This window comes from Populus alba, chromosome 6 (genome assembly GCF_005239225.2).
Source record: "Populus alba chromosome 6, ASM523922v2, whole genome shotgun sequence".
Classification (NCBI taxonomy): Eukaryota; Viridiplantae; Streptophyta; class Magnoliopsida; order Malpighiales; family Salicaceae; genus Populus; species Populus alba.
In genome coordinates this window covers 15144547-15166395 of record NC_133289.1, presented here as the reverse complement: position 1 = coordinate 15166395, position 21849 = coordinate 15144547, and the positions used below count along the sequence as shown (strand labels likewise).

The 21849-nt window shown below is 31.8% G+C and overlaps 2 protein-coding genes and 1 non-coding gene across 10 annotated transcripts; all 3 read left to right on the top strand.

Annotated features, from left to right (window-relative positions):
- Positions 1-1250: 1250 nt before the first annotated feature.
- On the top strand, positions 1251-7495 carry LOC118032476 (ribulose-1,5 bisphosphate carboxylase/oxygenase large subunit N-methyltransferase, chloroplastic). Of its 2 annotated transcripts, none has more exons than XM_035037181.2 (12): positions 1251-1387; positions 1961-2053; positions 2455-2583; positions 2907-3207; positions 3420-3538; positions 4172-4304; positions 4903-4979; positions 5545-5742; positions 6192-6381; positions 6520-6698; positions 6800-6900; positions 7003-7495. In XM_035037181.2, exons 1-12 carry the CDS (start codon positions 1367-1369, stop codon positions 7130-7132), a joined length of 1671 nt encoding a protein of 556 aa, XP_034893072.1. In that variant the 5' UTR covers positions 1251-1366; the 3' UTR covers positions 7133-7495. The 2 variants fall into 2 exon arrangements, with proteins under 2 accessions (XP_034893072.1, XP_073265788.1); XM_073409687.1 differs by having other exon boundaries at positions 1345-1383; positions 1960-2053.
- A 4224-nt stretch (positions 7496-11719) lies between these two features.
- LOC118032489 (uncharacterized) lies at positions 11720-19236 on the top strand. Of its 7 annotated transcripts, none has more exons than XM_035037204.2 (6): positions 11724-12164; positions 12804-12918; positions 13334-13999; positions 14238-14349; positions 15718-15779; positions 18922-19236. In XM_035037204.2, exons 1-5 carry the CDS (start codon positions 12082-12084, stop codon positions 15741-15743), a joined length of 1002 nt encoding a protein of 333 aa, XP_034893095.1. In that variant the 5' UTR covers positions 11724-12081; the 3' UTR covers positions 15744-15779; positions 18922-19236. The 7 variants fall into 7 exon arrangements, with proteins under 7 accessions (XP_034893097.1, XP_034893095.1, XP_034893094.1 ...); XM_035037203.2 differs by lacking the exon at positions 18922-19236 and adding an exon at positions 16303-16509; XM_073410130.1 differs by lacking the exon at positions 18922-19236 and adding an exon at positions 16031-16509.
- Positions 19237-19931: 695 nt separating this feature from the next.
- TRNAR-UCU (transfer RNA arginine (anticodon UCU)) lies at positions 19932-20004 on the top strand. Its single transcript has one exon. It is a non-coding gene; the product is annotated as a tRNA-Arg (tRNA).
- Positions 20005-21849: the final 1845 nt, after the last annotated feature.

Sequence of the window (21849 nt, the reverse complement as noted above, 5' to 3'; positions counted from 1 at the left end):
GATGAAGTTGAAGAAAAAAAAACTAATTAAAAAATGACAAAAAAGTGACCTGAGTTAACATAATTAATATGTAAAATTCGTAACTCGGGTCATTAGATCGGGATAAATCTATAAAAAATAAATGAAAATAAATTATAAAAGTTTAACACCCAATAAATCCAACGGAGGATAAAATTTTTTAAAAAAAACCTCAAAAATTTGAACGAACCAAAATAAAAGAAACCTTAGCATTTCACTGTTTATTGATATTGATTAATAGTTTTTCCTAACATCTCCATGACATAATATGTTGACATCCTAAAATTTCACACTGGTCATTTCTGGCAATGTATTGAAATTGATGATTATCTCCACCATACTTTAGGCACAATAATTTGATCATTTTACTAGGATGGTGTGTTGAGAAGGGTAGTGTTGCTTGTATATGAATTTATGCCTTATATGAAGGATGTGAACCTGTAAAGGCTGGGATGATGGGATACTTGGCTCCTAAGGATCTTCATTCCGGGACGGTGAAATGATACCTGAACTGGCTTGAGTTGCACCGAAGAGGCCTACCTCTTTCAAATCGTCGATGATGAGCTGAGCCTATTCCTGTAGAAACCAAGTCTGACATTCTTTTTAACTGTGCAAGCACCGGTAACCATTGCCATGGCGCATCCACTCACCGTCTTCAATCATTAACCGATTAGTAAACAAAAACCATTGTATGCAGCATTGATGAACAGATAATTAGAAAACACATGATGAACAGATAGTCGAGTTCTCTGCTGCACTTAGGAGACACGTCATCACGGAATCATCTGGTTGATAATCTGTTAAAACTGCAGTTTCTTGTATTGGAATGAAAGAAAATTTGCACCCCTCAAGCCTTGACCCACATCCATTCTTCCTTCCTTAAGCAAAACCTTGCCCTGAGTCAGTCATCGGAGGGTTTTTAAAAACACCCGGAGAGCTTGTTTTTATAAATAACACCAGCCCATCCATTCCAATCTGGTTCATCAATCCATTATTGGTGGTAAATCTCATGCCAAAATGTAAATTTCATAAATTTAAATAATCGACCTACTTAAAAAAAAAAAAAACCATCACACATGTAATATAAACCACCTAAGAGTTTTATTTACCTCTCCGATGCGAGATGATGACTGGTGCACCAGTTACGAGGGCAATCGCGCTTGCTTTATGGTTAGTATCAGAAGCTCTTAAATTATAGGGGCTGAAGTGTAACATGGTGGAATCTACAGAGACTATAGTATAGTTTACCCAAAATCAAAACCCTGCAAAGCGAAACCTGTCTTGACCTTTCCCTTCCTCACGACCATCTCTGCTCGGTCTGGGCTCCTGCTTCATCTTGAGTTCATCAATGGATAATAATAATAATAAGGTAAACCCAAGTCTTTTCTTACACTGTGTTCTCTTCATTTTCTTTTGAATAATCTGATATTTAGTGATTTTACTGTTTTCCCTAACCAAACTGACGAGTATTGCTGTCACTCTTTGCTAGCTCAGTTTTCTAAGTGATTGGTCTTGAATAAGTCTATGTTTTACTTCTTGTAGTTATCTATAACAGGTCTTCCTAACAAGCTTTATGTGATAATCTGGTTATCTAAAAAGGGTTTAGTTTGTGATGTATATGCGTGTGTGTGTTCATTTTTGGTTATCTTTTTTCTTTTCTTATCCTGGGTTTTTTGTGTATTTTTTCTTTGGTTTTTTGTTATGGGCTTTTCACCACATTGTACAAGGCACATAATTTCAACTGGGATGGTGGGAGTTCCTAAAGGAACAGGAAACGGATTTTTTGAGGGCTTGTGCATGTATTCTTACTTTCGGATTAGTCGTATTATAGAATTGAATCATTTTAACCTTTTTCATTGCTCTGTGTTCTTTTCCTGATTTCATTTATTTTATCTCCTGTGAAAAATAAATTCTCATTCCTGGTCTCCCGTATCTGTTGCAGCCATGTTCATCTAATAAGATCATCAAGACAAGTGATGGATGTGAAATAGTTCTTGAGCTCTCTCAAAATGACCCTTTTTTTTATAAAAAGAAGGTGAGAAATAAAACAAATGGTCTTATTCTTTTGAATACTATTTTTTTTTAAGTTATATTTGGATGGGATGCATAGAGAAGAAAATGCATGTAACCAAAGTTATATAATATGAATTAATTGGCGCCATTTCCAAATGGAGTATGATAGATGGAACTGTAGCTTGAGTCCCTTTTTTTAGGAAAGACTCACATTGTCTAATTTTTACTTGGAGAAAGTGACAACTGACAAGCACACAAATTTAATAGTGTCTCTGGGGATGCTGCTTTCCAATGTCAGTTAATCTTGTTGTCTACTTAGTATTTTGATTCAATCACACTTTTCAAGGTCCTAATAAGAGAGACATTTGATTGAGATGCTAATTTCTTACCTTTGTTTTGATAATGTTTCTTGTTGTTTGACAGAATTTACTACATAGTATGGGTTTTGATATCAGGGAACAAGTGCAGTTTCATAGATCTTCATGTCCTGATGCAATTGCAACCATCTTGGAAAGAATACTTCAGATTGCAAGAATTATACATTTAGACGAGGTAAACTCTCTCTCTCCCTCTCTCCCTCTCTCCCTCTCTCTATGTTAGATAGATGTTAGGACTTAAGAAGCAGCTAAATTGGAGTTTCTTTTTGTTAAGTCGGTATTTACCTTGTTCCCCAGCTGGGCAGAACGACTGCCAGGCAATTTGGCAGGTTGGTCTTCATATGCGTTCACCTTTGGCATATTGAAGCCTTTAGTTTCAATGTATTTTGCTTGTTTATTCACTGTTTTGTGAGAATGGCACAAATCACATAGCATAGGTTGAAGTGTAATTCATGAAGCAAATAATGATGGAGAAATTGGTGCTCCTCTGTAATACAGGTAGAACTTTATTTTGGCAAGGTCAACGACTGTTCATCATTTGAATATTGGAGCCCCAGGAATGAGGTGGAGGCGCTCAATTCGGTCCTTTCACTTATTAACAGCTACTCCTCTTGTGAAAGACAGAAGGAAATGAACTTCTTGCAAACCTTGCAAGATGAAGTTCTTAAAAGGATCCAGGAATTCACAGACAAGAACAAAGTGGAGAGTAGAATTGATAGAAGCTGCAGTTGTGACAAAGAAAAGTGTTTAGAAAAATGGGGGGAGAGCAATGGTGTAAAAACAAGCTTGAAGATAGCATGTAAGTTCCAATATTAGTTTAAGACTTCACATCCAATAAAAAATGCATATAAGAGGGTGTTTTTTTTTTTTTCCCTTGGGATGTCTACCTTTTGTATGGATCTAAAGTTGAATTGAAACTGATAGAAGGGGTAAAGAGGTAATTATGTTTAGAAGAGAAATGAAATCTACTCCTTAACATATTGCGTTTTCCCTACTTTATACTTCCTAAAGGTGTTGAAGGAGCTGGCAGAGGAGCCATAGCAACAAAAGACCTTAAAGTTGAAGACATTGCTTTGGAGATTCCTGTGTCTATTATTATTTCTGAGGAGCATGTGCACAAATCTGACATGGTATGTTTCATCATCCGTGAACATAAATAAATACCTCCAATTTGTAAGGAGTACTTGTTTCATTGATGTTTACTGATAATGGGAGCATTTGTATAGAACTAGAGCAAGTCTCTATAATGCTGACATCTAAAGCTGTCAATAAATATCATCTGATGTGAATACTTGCCTGTTATCTAAACTACAAATTGTTATTGATTGTAAAGCTATATGAAGGTAAATGATAGAACATGTGTGTGCGTGTTATAAAGAACACCCCACCCATAAGAAATCCAACGGAGAATTTGTTTTAAAACCTTAGCACATGGAAAAAAGTTAAGATAAGAATGCCTTACCTTATGTATGATTGCTGACCAATTAGCTGAAAAGTTGAGTTGTCATATGGCATAAGAGAGCTTTTGCTACGTGCTCAACACAAAACTTGATCAACAATAAAAGTCATGGATATGTCCTTGGTGATGAGTCCAAACATGAGCTTTATCATGCCTGCTCTCTCATATTTTATTTGAAATGTAAACGATACTTGAAAGGGATGTAGAACTGTTGATGTAGAACTGTTGAATATGACCCGAACCTAAAATCTTAAATATCACCGCAATTCTCTGTAGTAAGGTTTACTATTTAGTTTGCTTGCAGTATCATATATTGGAAAAGATTGATGGGATTACCTCTGAGACCATGTTGTTACTATGGAGCATGAAGGAGAGGCACAACTGTTCTTCAAAATTCAAGATTTACTTTGACACTCTGCCAGAGGAATTCAAGACTGGTATTCCCCTTTGATCTGCTACACTTTGTCAATGATACTTTGTCAACTTGGAAGCAACTAACATGAAATAAGATACTAATCTTTAGTTATTGCTTTGAGATGCATTTGTCCCCTTTAGTTAATGCTAAAATTCTGATGCGTGTAACAATCATATAATTTAGGGGGGGTTCTAAAATTGAAACTTTGTTGATGGCAAGTTCATGATCCTTCTACAAAGGGTAATCTTAAAATCTTATCGCTTGAGCATTTTGGAAGTGAAGCTGATTTGTTGATCTCTAAGTATTAATTTCATCTTCAATTAAGTGTATACTATTTTGGGGGAAAAACATTCATGTCTGATTGTATCAAGGCTGTTGTCTAGTGCAATAGTAAAAAAGTATGAAGTTGCAAGCTTGCAACGAAGAAAATGTAACTTTGATGCATTAGAATAGCTATCTCAAGCTAAATTGCTGAAGGGTAACAGAGTCTCCAGAGTTCTCATCCCAGTCTCCCACTCTTGCAGGAGCGAGTATGGCAAACCCCTTTTTCTTAATTCTAAAATTTGCTTATTCTGCTTTTATGGCTTCAATTCCCTCATCTCCTTTTTGAATTTATACAGGGCTGAGCTTTGGAGTTGATGCAATCATGGCTTTGGATGGAACCTTGCTTTTAGAGGAGATAATGCAAGCAAAAGAGGTAATATGGCATGCAAAATGATGTTTTTATTTGTTAAAACTTTGCTTCTTACAAGGGACACTAGAGTGCGGGCAAAGAATATTGATACTGTTAGATGACCTCTGTTTTTTAACGATCTGATGCTAGTTTGCTGATCTCTGATGCATCAAATGTCACAAGCTATTATATTAAGGAATGAAACCCTTAAGAAAAAAAAAATTTGGAGTTTGTAGGATCTCTATTTGCCAAATCATTGAACTGTTATGCGATTAAGGGATACTTGCTGTATATCAGAAGCAGGCTGTGCCTTGCAATCTTTCCAAGACGTTAATTATAGCATCATAAAATGTTCAAAATATTTTATGTTTTACTTTTATATGCATATAGATGGGAAAACATTGTGTTATTTAAATTTATGCTTTCATTTGTGAGTCTGAATATGGAAATAAAATTTCTGACTTTTTTCCATTAGGATTTCATCAAAGCAATGGTTCTCACTGATTTTACATGTGCAGCAGTATATGTTTTTTGGAATTTAAGAAATAACACCTTAATGTGGTTTATTTGTTACCTCCAATTTTCACAGCACTTGCGAGTTCAATATGATGAGCTGGTTCCTCCACTGTGCAAAAATTATCCTGAAGTATTTTTGCCAGAGCTCTACACATGGGAGCAATTCTTATGGGCTTGTGAACTGTGGTACTCTAATAGCATGAAAGTTATGTTTGTTGATGGAAAACTGAGGACTTGCTTGATTCCTATTGCAGGCTTTCTTAACCATTCGGTATACCATTCCTTCCTGGTTTCACCATTTTTTTGTGCTTAGCTGTGTATTTTTATATCTATCTAGTTTAGACTAAACTTAAGGCTCCCAAAGGTAGTGGAATTTGCTTCTGAATAACATGCCTGGACTGGAGCCACTATTATATATTCTGCCACCCTTATGCTGATCTCTTTGTTGATTTTGTTAACTTGAAAACTGACACCATGATCTAATTCATTTATGCTAGGATATACTTTTGTCGAATTCTCAATATTTTGCTTCCCAAAAAGCTGATAGTCCGTAGTTATGATCATTTTACTCCTGTGTTGGGCTTCTGGGGTTAATTGCATGGTTGTTCACATGCAAAGTGTTTTGCTGTTTGTTTTATTATTCTCGACTTTCTTATCATACCTTTACACCATTTTGGAGAAGCATGCTTCTTGTTCATGTTCTGAAACCTTTCTTTGCAGCTCTACCCACACATCGTTCACTATGGTAAAGTAGATTCTGCAACAAATACACTGAAATTCCCACTCACACGGCCTTCTTGTTTTGGAGAGCAATGCTGCCTTAGCTATGGAAACTTCTCTAGTTCACATCTAATTACATTCTATGGTTTCATGCCTCAAGGAGACAATCCATATGATGTAATTCCATTGGGTAATCTTCTTTGCCCCAAACACCCTACAAAGGAAAAATCGTAACCAATGCTTGGGAATTTGAAGTTCTATCATTCAGGGTTATTGTTTCCTTCTATGAACTTAGAGTCAGTACTCACTCACTCACAAACATGTGCAGATATTGATGTTGGCGATGCTTATTGTATTGAGGGTTGCCCAACATCGAGCTGGACTTCTCACATGGTGAGGGGAACTTGGTTCTCAAACAACCATAATATATTCTATTATGGCTTGCCATCTCCATTATTGGATTATCTACGTGGAGCTCGGAGTCCCGCACCACACGCCAAGACCATTGTAATTTCTATGCATATTTCCTAAATTGGCTTAACTTTGAATATATTTTTCTTTAACCCTGCTTGACTTTGATATCTGTTTCTGTGTACTTGTAAAATTAGGAGATATCAAACCTGGAGAATGAAATAGAAGTTCTCAAAGATCTTCAGTCAACCTTCAGTAGCATGATGGAAAATCTTGGTGACACAGATCTTGTCGACAGGTAACGAATTCTCTATTCATCAAATAGCTTAGAACATGTCTGTTATGAAACAAATTATTTACGTTTAAAATTTTAATGGAAGGTTTTATGTCATCCTTGCAGTGATGATGCTAGCTGGGATGTGAAGCTGGCATTGGAGTTCAAAGATCTACAAAGAAGGATTGTCTCCTCAATTTTAACATCATGTGCCGCGGGTCTCAACTTGGTGCAAGATGAATTGTCTGAGCTTTAGATGAGCTGGCTTGAAAGCACAATGTGTCTGCTTCAATCCTGGGATGTATCCTCCCCAACCTAAAAGCCATGATAAAAATTAACGTAGATGGAGCGTACTGATCATGACGCATAAATCTTTAATTATTGTTACACCACAAGGTCAATGGCCTTTTGGTGTCTCAAGCCTCCATAATTTTTATTTTTATGCAAGGGAATGGACAAATGGGTGGTCTTAGGGGAAGGATGCTCTTTGTTTTTGCGTTTGGATGTGTGGCAGATTAAAATAATAGTAAATCAAGAGAGGCTACATTATGTTGGAGATTAGATACGGATGCCCGGATTTGACTTGACAAATAAAAGGTTTTCAAGCATACCAAATCATGATTTATAGTCTTGTTTCTTCTATAGATTTGTTGAATTTGAATAGAAATTGCTGAGAGAATCTTGTTGAGTGATTAAATCAATTGGTGTGTGATTTTGGAGTTGTCTACCTAACAAGCTACTCCACAAACCATGTGGTCTATGGGGAGAGCAGAACTCTAGCGATTCAGACCACACAAAACCAGTTTAGAAGAAGTGTCTTGCTTGGAAGAGAAGGTAAAAAGGAGCAACCCTCTATTAGAATGTCATAAACTCATCGAATACTAAAGAATTTTCACTCTAGTTAATTGAGCAGCAGGCAAGATCAAGAAAAAGAAACCACTGCCACCTCAAATCTTGTCTATCATGGAGTTAGGTCCGTGCCGACAAATCAAACATGGGAATAGAACCTTAACGAACCACAACCACCAGCTGGTTGCCAGCGTATTGGCCTTTGCCCACTTGTTTTTAAGACAAAATATCTACTCTTCACTGGAATTTCAAGCAAGAAAAAACTAAATTCAACAGCAATTGCTGCTGGGCAGGCTTCTTCCAATTTGCTCCCTCCTACCACACACACACACACACATATATATATATAAAAGGAGTGGTTGTTGAAGCGGTGGTTAGTGAGGTTATGACTAGGAGGAAGGAGGAGGACGGACCACCTTACCTTTTTTTCATGTCCTTCATCTTCACGAACCATCATTAACAATTCCCTTTGCATCATTAGTATAATATATGTCTAAAGTAGAAATATTATCCAGAAGAAAAAATAAAATAAAAATAAAGGGAGAATACAATTTTATGGCCGAGGGGCAGCTCCTTGTCCTTTCCCTTTCTTTAAACTTCTTTCTTATTTTATTTTATAAGTGCAAGAAAATAAAATTAATTTAAGATTAAAATCACTTGTGCACAAACAAGACCGCATCTCCATCCTTCCACCTTTTTTTGGACAATTAAAGATAAGGGCGATAATGGATAAATAACAATTAATTAGCCGAAATAAATACGGATTTTGCTTAAGAAATTTAAACAGTCAGAATTGGATACAGAATCTTAAATCCAAATTCATGGAGCAGTTAAAGTACAATGTTATCACTGATTAATAATAAAAGAAAAGAAGATAATTTCGTTTAAATTAAAACTGTTGTTTGTGTTTATGAAATCTGATTTTCTATACATAACCTTCCTTTAAAAATATACCTTATTAAGTATTAAGTATTAATTAAATAAATATAAAACTCAAAGATGTGAGGAGAACATGGTTTTCCCATATTCATTAGCATTGTGGATTACAGTAGTATTTTGTTTTTTTTAATTTTGAGCCTTTTTTTTTTCTTCTTTGGTTATTAATTTTTTTTATTTAGTCCTTATATTATGTGTCTATAAAGATATAAAATTGATAATTTATTTTAATTTACTTTTTATATGGTTATCACAATATAAAAAAAAATATATTAGCATTAGGTTGGTATTAGAAAATATATCAACATCACGGTATGATTTATTTTTTAAAAAAATATAGTTAAATAAAAAATGATTTCAAAAAAAAATTAGGTTATTAAACTTTGTGCGGTCAATGACTCGATTTGTGAGTTTAACGAGGTAACCTTAGTTGCCCCTGATTTACGGGTTTAGCAAAGTACCTTTTTTTTTTTTCCAATTAATATAAAGCTAAGTGACTATTTGGGAACATGGTTGAAACCACATTTCCTAAAAATTTTTTTTTGCTTAAAATTAATTTTTTTTGCTTAAAATTAATTTTTTTTGTATGTTTTTTTATCGTTTTGATGAGCTGATGTCAAAAATAATTTTTAAATAATAAAAAAAAATATTATTTTGATGCATTTTCAAGCAAAAATAACTTTTAAATGTAACTACTACCATACTCTTAAATACCCCTAAAAGGTGTGGGAAAACACAATTTCCCTACACCCATTAGCATTGTGAATCATACTTTTTTATTTTTATTTTGACTCCTTTTTTTTTTCCTTTGGTTATTGATTTTTTTTTAATTTAGTCTTTATATGATGTGTTTATGGGGATTTAGAGTTGATAATTTATTTTAATATATCCTTTATTTGATTATCGCGATATCAAAAAAAATATTTTATCATTGGGTTGGTATTAGAAAAATATTCCAACATCATGGTATGGTTTATTTTTTAAAAAACATTTAGTTAAATAAAAAAAAATTATTTAAGAAAAAATTAGGTTATTAAACTTTGTGGAATTAATTGACCTTGTTTGTGAGTTTAACGAGGTAATCGTGGTTGTTCCGGTTCGCTGGTTTAGCAAAGTTTTGTTTTTCTTCTAATTAATATAAAGCTAAGTGACTATTTAGAAACATGGTTGAAACCATATTTCTTAAAAATTTGAATTTTTTTTGCTTAAAATTAATTTTCTTTGTATTGTTTTATATCGTTTTGATGTACTAATGTTAAAAATAATTAAAAAAATAAAAAATATTATTTTGATGTATTTCCGAGCAAAAAACACTTTTAAAAATAATCGCTACCACACTTTCAAGAAACCCCTAAGTATGTTTGGTAGTGTGGTAGCGGTTGCTTTTTCAAATAACTTTTCGTGCCGAAATGCATGTCAATGATGCTTTTTTATTTTTTAAAAAAATTATTTTTGACATCAGCACATCAAAACGATCCAAAACATACAAATCATATTAAATTTTACCCAAAAAAAATTTAATTTTTTGGGAACATGGTTTGCACGCGTTCCTAAACGATGTCTAAAAGGTGCGAGGAAAACATGGTTTCCCCACACCCATTAGCATTTTGGATCACAATTGTTTTTTTTATTTTGACCTTTTTTTCCCTTCCTTTTGGTTATTGATTTTTTTTTAATTTAATCCTTATAAAATGTGTTTATGGGGTTTTATTGTTGATAATTTATTTTGATTTGTCTTTTATATAATTATTGCGGTATCAAGAAAATATTTTAACATCGTGGTATGATTTATTTTTAAAAAAATTTAGTTAAATAAAAACTATTTAAAAAAAAAAACTAAGTTATTAAAATTTGTGGAGTTCGCAAGTTTAGCAGGGTTTCTTTCTTCTTCTTTTTTCTGTCTAATTTAACTAGATTACATGGTTGTATATTTTTTTTTATCATATAGTTAAAAAAAAACATGTTATTAAATTTTAGAAAATCCATGGACCTATTGACGGGTTTAGCAAGTTTAACTTTTTTTAAAAAAAATTGTATTTTATCATTCGATATTGAATTGATTGAGAATTGAGTTTCATAATTTGTTTTGTTTTGCTTTCTATGAGGTTATCATAGTCTTCAAAAAAAGTCTCACTATTGGTTTAACGCTTGATTTGTACGATTGTCTATTTTTATTATCATATAATTAAATAAAAACAATAGTTTAGATAAAAAAAAAAGTTATTAATTTCAATGGAGTTCATTACCCGGTTTATGGGTTTGACTTATTTACCCAAGTTACCCGATTCATAGGCTTAACGGGTTTACCCATCAAACCAGATTTTTTTTTTTCTAGTTTTTAGTCCCTTGATTTTTCTAATTGTTTTTTATTTCATTCTTCTTTAATATTGAACTAGTTGAGAAAAAGAATTCATGGTTTATTTTTTTTATTTTCTATAGGGTTATCACAATTTTAAATAAATATTTTTTTTAGGGTTGGTGCTTGATTTTACAATCATTTAATTTTATCATAAAATTAAATAAAAGTAATTTATAGAAACAAAAAAGTTATTAAACCCATTGAATTCTATGACCTAGGATCACAGAGTGATCAAGGTCGATTCAATTTGGTATCGTCTCAATATAAAAAAAATTATTTTTATAAAGTTTTTTTTTAAAATTATGTCATATTTTTATAAGTAATTTAAACTATCTATGAATCCATTAAATTAAATGATTCATTTTATATAAGCTTTTATATAATTTAATTTAAAACTTGAGTTGGATAACAACTCGTAATTTAGATTTTAAAATGAAACTATTTAATTGAATTTAATAATATTATAAAAAAATTAAATACTCTGAATATTTAAAAAAAAGTAGTTCTAAGTTCTAACCCATACGAGAAGCGCTGACGAATATAGTAGTTGAAGTCTAAAAAGTATAAAGAACATGTTAGTGCTATCAATAATAATAATAATAATAATAATAATAAACAGTAATAACATGAAACTGTAAACAGAAGATAGAACCACTTAAATTTATTGCATGGTTTTTCCATTTTTTTAAATTAATAGGAAATAATAAAATAAGGGCACAATCTTTCATCTACAGAGCGAGCACGCCACATAAGGAAGAAATGGAGGCATAGTATTTTTATTTTTTTCAAAAAATAAAAAATAAAGAGAGAGACTGAAGAATTTGCTTAAACGTCTCTTTCTTTCTTGCTTTCTTTCATCTGTCCTCTCTTCTCTCTCATTCTTTGCTTCTTCTTAGTACAGAAGAGAAGAGAGAGAGAGAAGAGAGAAGAGAGAAAAGAAAGCATATCCGTCCAAGCAAAGCAAAAAAGAAAAACATTTGTTGATAATTTTTGGGTTTCTGTTTGTGCCTGAACGGGTTTCTTATTGCGTTTGTTTTGTTGTTGAATTTGAAGTGAAGAAGATGATGGTAGCTAACAGCTTCGATCTATGGCAAAAAGATGCTTTCTTTTCTGCTGCAGAGGAGGTTCAGGAATCTGCTGATGTGTACGTTTTCGTTTCATGCTTTACATTCTATATTTGTTCGGTACAACAATTTGTTTGGTTTCTCCAGTTTTACGACTATGGATTGTATTTTGAATTGGGTTTTGCATGCTGCATACTGATGTTTATTATATGTTTTGCTCCTGAGGTTGTCTGGATGTGTGTTTATTGCTCTGTTTTAAAGGTTGTCTTGTAGATTTTGGGGTTTTCTTGGTTGGAATTTCTGCCTATTTAGTTTATGGAATGTGTTTGTAAATGTGTTGTGATGTCAAACTCTTCAATTTAAAGTTTAGCACCAAATATGCGGATGCGTGCCTTATTTCTTTGTTTTTCAGGTCTTGTTGATGTGAAAATTTGGGGTTTGTGTTGTTTGTTTTGTAATGCATGACTATATATTCCTATCTTTGAAATTGTTGATCTTCAAGTATCATAAATTCTATTTCCTGTAATTTTGGAGAGTTTTCAATTTTCACTAGCAGAAAGTTATTCTTGTGCTCTTTGAAGGCAGGTAGCTCTGCATTCTAATGAAATCAACAAGTTATTCTTGTGCTACAAACTTGATAATTATTAGAATGCTCATATGCTCTTAGACTTCTATTGAACTGAAATTGAAGCAGTTTTGGTTATTTTTGTTTTTGGCAGGATGGAATCAGCATATAGAATGTGGACAAGAGAGAAGAGAGAGGGATCAAAACCAGAGGATTTGGATCAACTCTCCAGAGAGCTCCAAACTGCTTTAGGCACCGCCAAATGGCAGGTGTATTTCGTTCTTCAAACCTCTAAATTTATTACATGCCTCTCTGAATCCGTTTCTTTGAACTACTTTTCAGTATATTGAATGTTAAACTTCAGTTGAAGGAGTATTTCCAATTCTATGTTTTCTATTATTTACATCTGACAGATGAAAAGCTAACCTCAACTCATCCAACTTTGAATCCCTTGCTTAGAGTGTGTGCTTTTTCCTAAATTTCACTTATCAATATTATTAAGTATCATAATACTTTTACCCCTTTTACTGCAAACCCTAGCCAAATGAACTGAGTGCTAGGAAATCACTATAAATTTTGTTTTCAATTCTTACAGTTGACTGATTTCTTTTTCGCTAATAGTTCTCTCTTTTCATTTGTTTCTCCATTTTCCCCTGTATCATTGATCTTTGAACCATGAAACAGTTGGAGGAGTTTGAGAGGGCTGTTCAGTTGAGCCGTGGACATTGTTCTGATGATTTCACCGCATCTAGGCATAAGCAATTTGTCACTGCTATTGAAAGTCAAATAACTCTTGTTGAAGCAGCTCTAAGGGAAGCTTTTATTGGGGAAGGAAAGCGACCTTTTCGATGGGTGAATCTAGATAAAGAAGAATGTGATGATTTAGCCATGTTTCTATCTGGAACCATCCAAATTCCAGAGAATGTGAAAGATGATTGCACCACGGCCAAATCTCCCATGAAAGGTTCTCCTAGAGAGAACCCTCATAAGAGAAAAAAAGTGGACCATAACTCTGGGCCCACCTGTAGTAGAGGTACTTCTGATGAAAATGAATTCATTACTGATAATAAAAATGGAGAATTTATTATAGATATACAAGAGAAAGAAAATCTTGGAATGAAGGATGATATAATCAGTCAAGTTGATAAAACAACTGGTTCAAGGAGAACATGGAGTTCACCAAATACTGGTTCTATGAAATTCGTGGTTGCTCGTGATGACAAACAAAGGGACAAAATGAAGTCAAGTGTTGAGGCCACTCCTAAAGAAAAAGGGTACAAACCTTTCTTCTGGAAGCAAAGGTTTGGAGAACATTCTCGGGCAAAGGGATCGATTACTTTGTTCAATCAGGTGAAATAGTTAATTGCTTATGATATGTGAAAATGGATTATTTATCTGTCTGAAATAAATGTTCCTTTTGCATTATAATTGTGAAAGTGAAGGCTGGGATGGCTTCTCATATTATTTTCAATCTAAATGGATCAGTATTTGTGCAATTGTCAAGATCTATTTGTTTTTTTTTTACTTTACAAATCATTATGTTTTGGAAGATTCCCAAGAGATATTATAAAATTTTAACCTTCTGCAGCTCTCTGGTCAGACTGGTGGTTTCCAAAGGCAATTGCAAACCCCACTGCACCTGCAGTTCAGCTGTTCCATCCAACTTACTCTTGCTTTAATGCTCAGCATTTTCTTAATTGGTAAGCTCTTGATTCTTTTGAACTTCATGCACTATTTTGTTGAAAAATGATTGCCAAACACCATTCTCTCGGTTCTCCCCTTGTACTAGCTGATCAAAGCACATAGCCAGCATCTGGTATTGGAGACAATACTTAATTTGAGACCACTGATCAACATATTGGAATGATCCGGTATTGTGGACATTGTTGAACAAGTATATACTCTAGGAAGTTATGTAGTTAAAGACAATTTACTGGCTTAATGATGTCATATTGAACTAAGCAGATATTTTGTTGTTACTTTTGGCCTTAACAGAAGATGTGGTTCCATTAATTTAAAATTGTTAGCTCCTTGGAGATATCATTCGATGGTTAGGTTTGGATATTTAGCATATCCAAAACCAATTTCTGCACAGAATGCTTTTTTGCTGCTAGATTCACAGGTGCTTACAAGCACTACTATAATGATACCATATGTCTTAATTGATCAAGCAAACTACCAACAATCTCATCCTCATGCCATCATTTTACTACTCCTTTACTTGTTTGGTTTATCTTGTTGAAAATGCATTTCAAGTTACCAGGTTAAGCTTAGAAGTCCTTTCTATGAAATATGATATCCAACTTTTAACTTCTCATCAGAATTGTCTACTTTTTCTATGAAATATGTTAACCAGAATTTTCAAATCCAAAATTCCTGAAGCTCATCTTCTGTTAGACAGGCATTCAACCGTTGTAGATATTAGGAGCCTTTTTGTTTAATTTGGTCCCATCACATGATAAGGAACTTCTTTCTTTGATCAGTGAGAAATATCTGATTGTTCTGTCAACTTTGCTAGCTCATTTGTCATTCTTTACATTATTTTAGCTCAACAAAAAATGTACTTTGGAAGTATTTACCTAGCATTGAAATCCTGACTATTATCATTTCAACATTTCCTACATGACATGTGTCTGTGGATGAGATTTTGGTCTAAGGGAACATTTGTTTCTGATCAAAGGAGCATTTTAAATAACTGGGTTTGTCAAGTCCTCTAAGTGCTTACACATGAAGTAAATTTGAAAAAGGTGATGCCATCATCATAACCTTCTCTTTTGTCAAAACACAAAAAGGAAAAGAGAACATCATAGTCTCATTCGCAATTTGGACATGTAGGTGTAATAGAACGATCCTGTGAATGATATGGATCACTTGTCCCATCTTTATTTTGTACTTGTGGCTTCAATTTGTGAACCGAGGAAATAGATTGGAAATTTGAGCTCCTGTGTTTTTTTAATGATAGAGAGAACTGTTGTAATTCATATTTTTTTATGTTGTTTTATTGCCCATGCTTGAATCCTTGTTTAACATTACACTGATTAAGGTTATTAACTTGCTTCTCTCTGCAGTGCCTTTTCTAGTTTATTCAGCTTGAGAAGTAGTATTACACTGCTCATTATTGAGGTGAAAGGTAATTCTATTCCCTTGAAATTTATTTCCCTATGAACTATACTCTTGTGAGATATTTAACAAAAATATAAAACTGAGGTAATATGGCATTACTTGTTAGTGGATGATGTAAATATCCCACATTGCCAACTCTGAGAAAAAAATGGTGACAACTTAACATAAAACACTGACATTGTGACTTTGAGTGTTTGCTTGCTATTCTTATTTTGGAACGAAGACGATTGTTATGATGGATTTTCGTCCCCTTTTCAGCTACTGAACCAATTTTGTCTTCTTGACCCAGATTCCACTCTGAAACCTATGATGATCTTTTTTGCATGAAATCAACTAGATGCTTCTTTGTGTTTTGGCACCCAATTTCATGCTTTACCCAAGTCTTTTGATATAGGGGGCATATTGTAATTCTTGTACCACTAGTACATGAATTTTTTGCAGCTGCTATGTTCTCACCACTTGAAATTGATATAGCATAAGATCTATGTCTTCCCAAATAAATGCTTGTTGACAAAAGTCCGTTTCTATAGCAAAACTGAAGTTTCAAATTGAGGAATATTGGAGCAATTGATAAGAGACCACATGGGAAAGAGTTGGAAGCTCCATTTTGCTTTCAAACATGTGTTAGAAGCCATTGTCTCTTAGGGTCATGGATCAATCAGTCTTTTTATGTAGCTTAGGGCAAAAAATGTTCAATGTTGTGGGCAACTGCAATTGGCTAGTCGTTTTTTTTTTTTAACAGATGCTTAGGAATTTGAAATATGAATGACTTGTCAACACCGGAGCTATTTATGAATGCTAATAATGATTCCATAGTCTAAAGTCCAATCGAAGTGCAGTGTTGAGTCTTGAGAATTGGTGCATCCAAAATAGGGACCAGAGAGGGAGCATGGAGACAGTCTCAAGTGTGGATACTTTCTCAAAATTCTGTGTAATAGTATTGCATCTGTTTTGCACCTGCCTTTGTGTTTGCGGTGCAAAAAACGCTGTAAGGTATTTGGTAACTGTGTTTTATACTGTGTCTAAAAAATTGAGTTTGAAATGCAGTTTTCGTGAAACAGTTTTTACATGTTTTTTGAACCGAGTTTTGTAAAACTGTTTGTTTTTACATTTCAAAAGCGATTTTGAAGAAATTTGATGATTTTTTTATTATTTTTTATTTGCTTCAAATTAATTTTTTTTTTTTGGTGTTTTAGATCATTTTAATGCGTTGATATCAAAAATATATATATTTTTTAAAATATATTATTTTAATGCATTTTCAAGTAAAAAGCATTTTGAAAAGCAACCGTAATCACACAAATGCTAAATATTTTATACATGTTTTTTTGCTGCACATAAACATCAACTATAATTTTTACCAAATATGTATCTAAATCCACTAATTACGCATAATTATATTTTTTTTAAAACTTATTTTTTTAAAGCCACAACTACAAAAGTTATCTTAAAAAACAAACGTATTTATGTAAATGTGAATCTGTGTTATGTAAATATGAATCTGTGTGGTTGAGATGACTAGATAATTAGTTTAACTGTTAGATGTACAAAGAGACAAGTGTGTTTGTTTTTTGGAGATAGCTTTTGTGGTTGTTGTTTGAAAAAAGTAAGTTTTAAAAAAGTGTGGTTATGTGTGGTTTGGTGGATTTAAATACGTGTTTGGTAAAAATTGTGGTTGAGTTTTATGTAAAGCAAAAAACATATATTTTGAGTGTGTTTGGTATTGCGGTAGCTGTTGTGGTTGTGGTTTGAAAAAAGTTGTTTTATAAAAAGTATTTTTAATTGAGGTTGGTTTGAAAAAATAGGTGTTTGGTTAAAACTGTGGTTGAAATTGAGGTTGAATAAAAAGTAGTTTAATGTGTTTGGTTAAGAATGCTTTTGAAATTAAAATTATAAAATAATTTTTTTTTTAAATATATATATATATTTTGATATTGATGGTTTTTAATTTAAATGTTGTAGATTTAACTATTGTTATTATTTCATGAAATAAATAATACTTTATATGAAATATTTTTTTATTATTCCATTAAACCATCTACAATTTCATTACGTACAGAATTCATTCGACAAGAACTACAATTTCTATAATTTTTTAAGCGTGCAATAAAATTATAAAATATTATCAGGAATAAAATTGATTTGATATTACAGTGTGAGTGAATTTAATTCACTCTACACTAGTTTTTCAGGAAAAAAAAATATTGTTTACATGGCAATACAAGTAAATTTAATTTACTCTAAACTAGTTTTTTTTTTTTTTTTTTTTTAAATTTACTCTAAAAAAATATTGTTTACATGGCAATCACTTGCACTGTTCGTGTGTACAGTGCAATTCACTTGCACGGTGCATGTAATTAGCCATACTAATCAGTCTAGAGAAGTTCCAACCAACAGGTTGAAACTTGTGAAAAAAGCAGTATTTTATTGCTTTAGTCAAAATCGTGGTCCTACCGCATATAAATGGTGGGACCCATGTTTTTTGATTTTATAAGAATCTGTAACCAAACACTTAATAAGTGTGTTTTTAAAGAAACACAACCGTTAACGCGTTGCCAAACGTACTAAAATGTTTGGTAGTTGTGGTTGCATTTGCTTTTCAAAATGTTTTTTACTTGTAAATGTATTAAAATAATATATTTTTATTTTCAATTAAAAAAGCATGTAAAAAAATAATGTATTAAAATGATCTAAAAACACAAAAAAAATATTAATTTGAAGCAAAGAAAAAATAAAAAATTATTAATTTTTTTTGGAAAGCGCATTTGAAATTAAAAAAACAAATAAAAAAATAAAAAAGCATGTAAAAACTGCTTTATAAAATCTGGATTTCAAACTTAAATTTTTAGTGGACTTCATAGTATAAAATATACTTTTAACCGTTATCAAATACCTAGCTGTGTTGTTTGTACCGTCAATGTAAAAACAGATGCAAAACAAATGCAACTTAAATCTCCTCTTTCATAAACTCCAGTCTTGTGTTTTCTTCTTGTAGTTGAATTTGGTGGCTTAACATTTGGGTGACAAGATTTCGATTGAACGCACTTCTGACAGATATTTCCCAATGCTAAATGGTTATAACGCAGTGATGATCTCCATTTCTATGAACTGCAAGATTGAAAGGATCCATCCATGTTTTGTGCATGCAGGTGACTGAATTTCTTTCTGAAGTGTAGAAAGCAAGCACTGAGGAGGAAGATAACAGCTGTCAATATCTTCCCTGTTGTTTTAGAAATTCAGGGTCCGGCTAATCTACCTCCACGAAACAGGAGTAGAAGAAGCCGCAGGAGTGGATTGTCATTTTATAGATTCCATAGCCACATAAATTGTATATGTATTCATGTAGTCTCAAAATGTGCTTCTTTGAAGAAATAATATTTGGTACTACACAAATCCAAATTATATGTAAACTGAAAATTTATCACGGGAGGATTGCCAGTTATGACATGTTTGAGGGACCAAAATGCAAGGCTCTTATAACGTAGCCAAAATCATAACCATCTTATAGTTTGTAAAAATGAAATGTGCTTTTTATTTGCTTAATCTGTTTTGATTAACCACTTAACCTTTAAGATTTCGTTAAGTACTACAAAAGTGTTAAAAAATTAAAAGAAATTATTTAAAAAAAATATATTATTTTTTTGTTTTTTAAAATTATTTTAATTTATTGATATTAAATTAAAATAATTATTTATTTTTAATATTTTGTTTTTTAAAATTATTTTAATTTATTCACATCGAAGTTTGAAAGCAAAAACATTAAAAGTCTCTTTTCTTCTTTGCCATCATGGATTTGCTTGAAAATGATAGAGAGATGCAGACTAGTTCATATATATATATATATATATATATATATATATATATATATATTATTTTTACATATTTTCTAAAAACAAATACTTTCAAAAATAATTATAGCTATTATAATTTTTAAACACAGCAATCCGCATCTGTTTTTTAAATGAACTAGTCTGCATCTCTCTATCATTTTCAAGCAAATCTATAATAGCAAAGAAGAAAAGAGATACTATTCATGTTTTTGCTTTCAAACTTCGATGTCCTCTAACAAATGAAGTTCCTTTCGTTGGCGTAGCGCGGACATCTTCTATTTTATTTATATTATACATATATTTATAGTTCGAACAATAAGATAAAACTAGCGCCCGTGGCCTAATGGATAAGGCGTCTGACTTCTAATCAGGCGACTGTGGGTTCGAGTCCCACCGGGCGTGAACTTCAATTTTTGCCATTGAGGTTATAATTAGGGCAAATTTTAAAAATACAACTAATTGATTTTAAGGAAATTTTTTTAAAGTTTAATAATAAAATTGATATATAAATAGTTTGGGAATAAAATTATTAATAAGTATTTGGTGAAATGTACATATTTCTTGTAATAATTATTACGTAAAAGTCACAGTTCTATGAGAGAAAGCCTCTCCCTCACTTCCCACAAGAAATATTTTAGCTATCTAATTATGTGAAAGGATTAAAAATAAAATAAATAAATCCTCATCTAGTTTTATGAAATTACTTTTCAGAAATTTTTGGATAAGGAACTAGTTATGTTAAAGAAAAAATAATAATCACCAACAAACATCATACCTAATGTAAATTACATTGTTGATTGATTTTATGATAAAAATACTTATTATACATACAAGTTAATATTTTTTTCTAAACTAAATAGATATGTTTATTAGAGTTAAAAATTCATAGGATAGTTATTTTAGATTTAGGTTTGACAAGGAGGTATAATCCTCACTTTTGTTTTTGTTTTTTTTTTTTTATTATTATTATGTGGTAAGATTTGAAATAATAGTAAACGAAGACTCGAGTTTTGAATCATTTTCTTTAATTACTCAATTTATATTAATCCATCACAAATTAATTATATTTCCCAACATATTCACCATAAATAACTATAAATATTCCAATTAATTCAATTAATTAATATGAGTATAAATACAAAGAGAAAATCATGTGCTCATCACAAATTTGTTCAAAACAAAATACAAATTAATACATGTTTAAAGTCAAAAACTAACAAAGAAATTCACAAATTATGTTAAAAAAAATAAATCACATATAAGTATTAAAACAATGTTGGAACAAGTCATTGGAATAGGTTGGAACTTGACCAAATGTTTGAATGAAGAAAAAAAAAGTGCTAGAAAAAACAATATTAGCGCATAGACTACACGTATCGATGACCGATCTAGCTTTCAAGGATTTTTTTCACGGGACACTAAGGAAAGGAGGCACGTGGACCACTCGTGTTGTAGACAACTACTTCTTGTTCTTGTTGGCTCCATCAATGTCAATCATCTTTATGAGAGACTTGAGATTGGAGGCCAAAAAATTCATTCTCTGACGCTAGATTTTCTACGCAATTCAATAACTTGTATTTTTTTTGTTTCTTTTTTCTCTCTTCCTTGTGCTAGGTTTTTTGGTAGTTTATTTTGCAAGCTGTCTAATTTTATAGTTATTAGAAATTCTAATTGGTCTTCAGAGATTTTTAGGTAAGGGATTAATTATGTTAAAACAAATATGAAAATCACACACAAAAAAAATCATACCTAAGTAAGCTGTATTGTTATTTGATTTTAAGAAAAAAAAACACTTATTATGCATACATGTTAATATTTTTTCTAAACTAAAAATATATATTTATTAGAGGTTAAAAAATCATAGGATAATGATTTGAAATTTAGGCTAGATAACGATGTACAATCCTTTTTTATTTATTTATTATTATTGGGACAAGATTTTAAATAATAGTAAATGATTATTACACAATGAGACTAACTCGGGTTTTGAATCGTTTCCTTTAATCACCCAATTTGTATTAATCCACCATAAATCAATTATTTATCCCAACATATTCACCATAAATAACCATAAATATTCCGACCAATTTAATGAATACAAGGACAAAATCATGTGCTCATCGTGAATTTATTCAAAACAACATATAAATTAATACACATTCACAAGTAAAAAATTAACAAATAAATAAAAAAAAACTATTCTAAAAAAAATCATATATGAGAATTAAAATTGACATTTACAAGTCA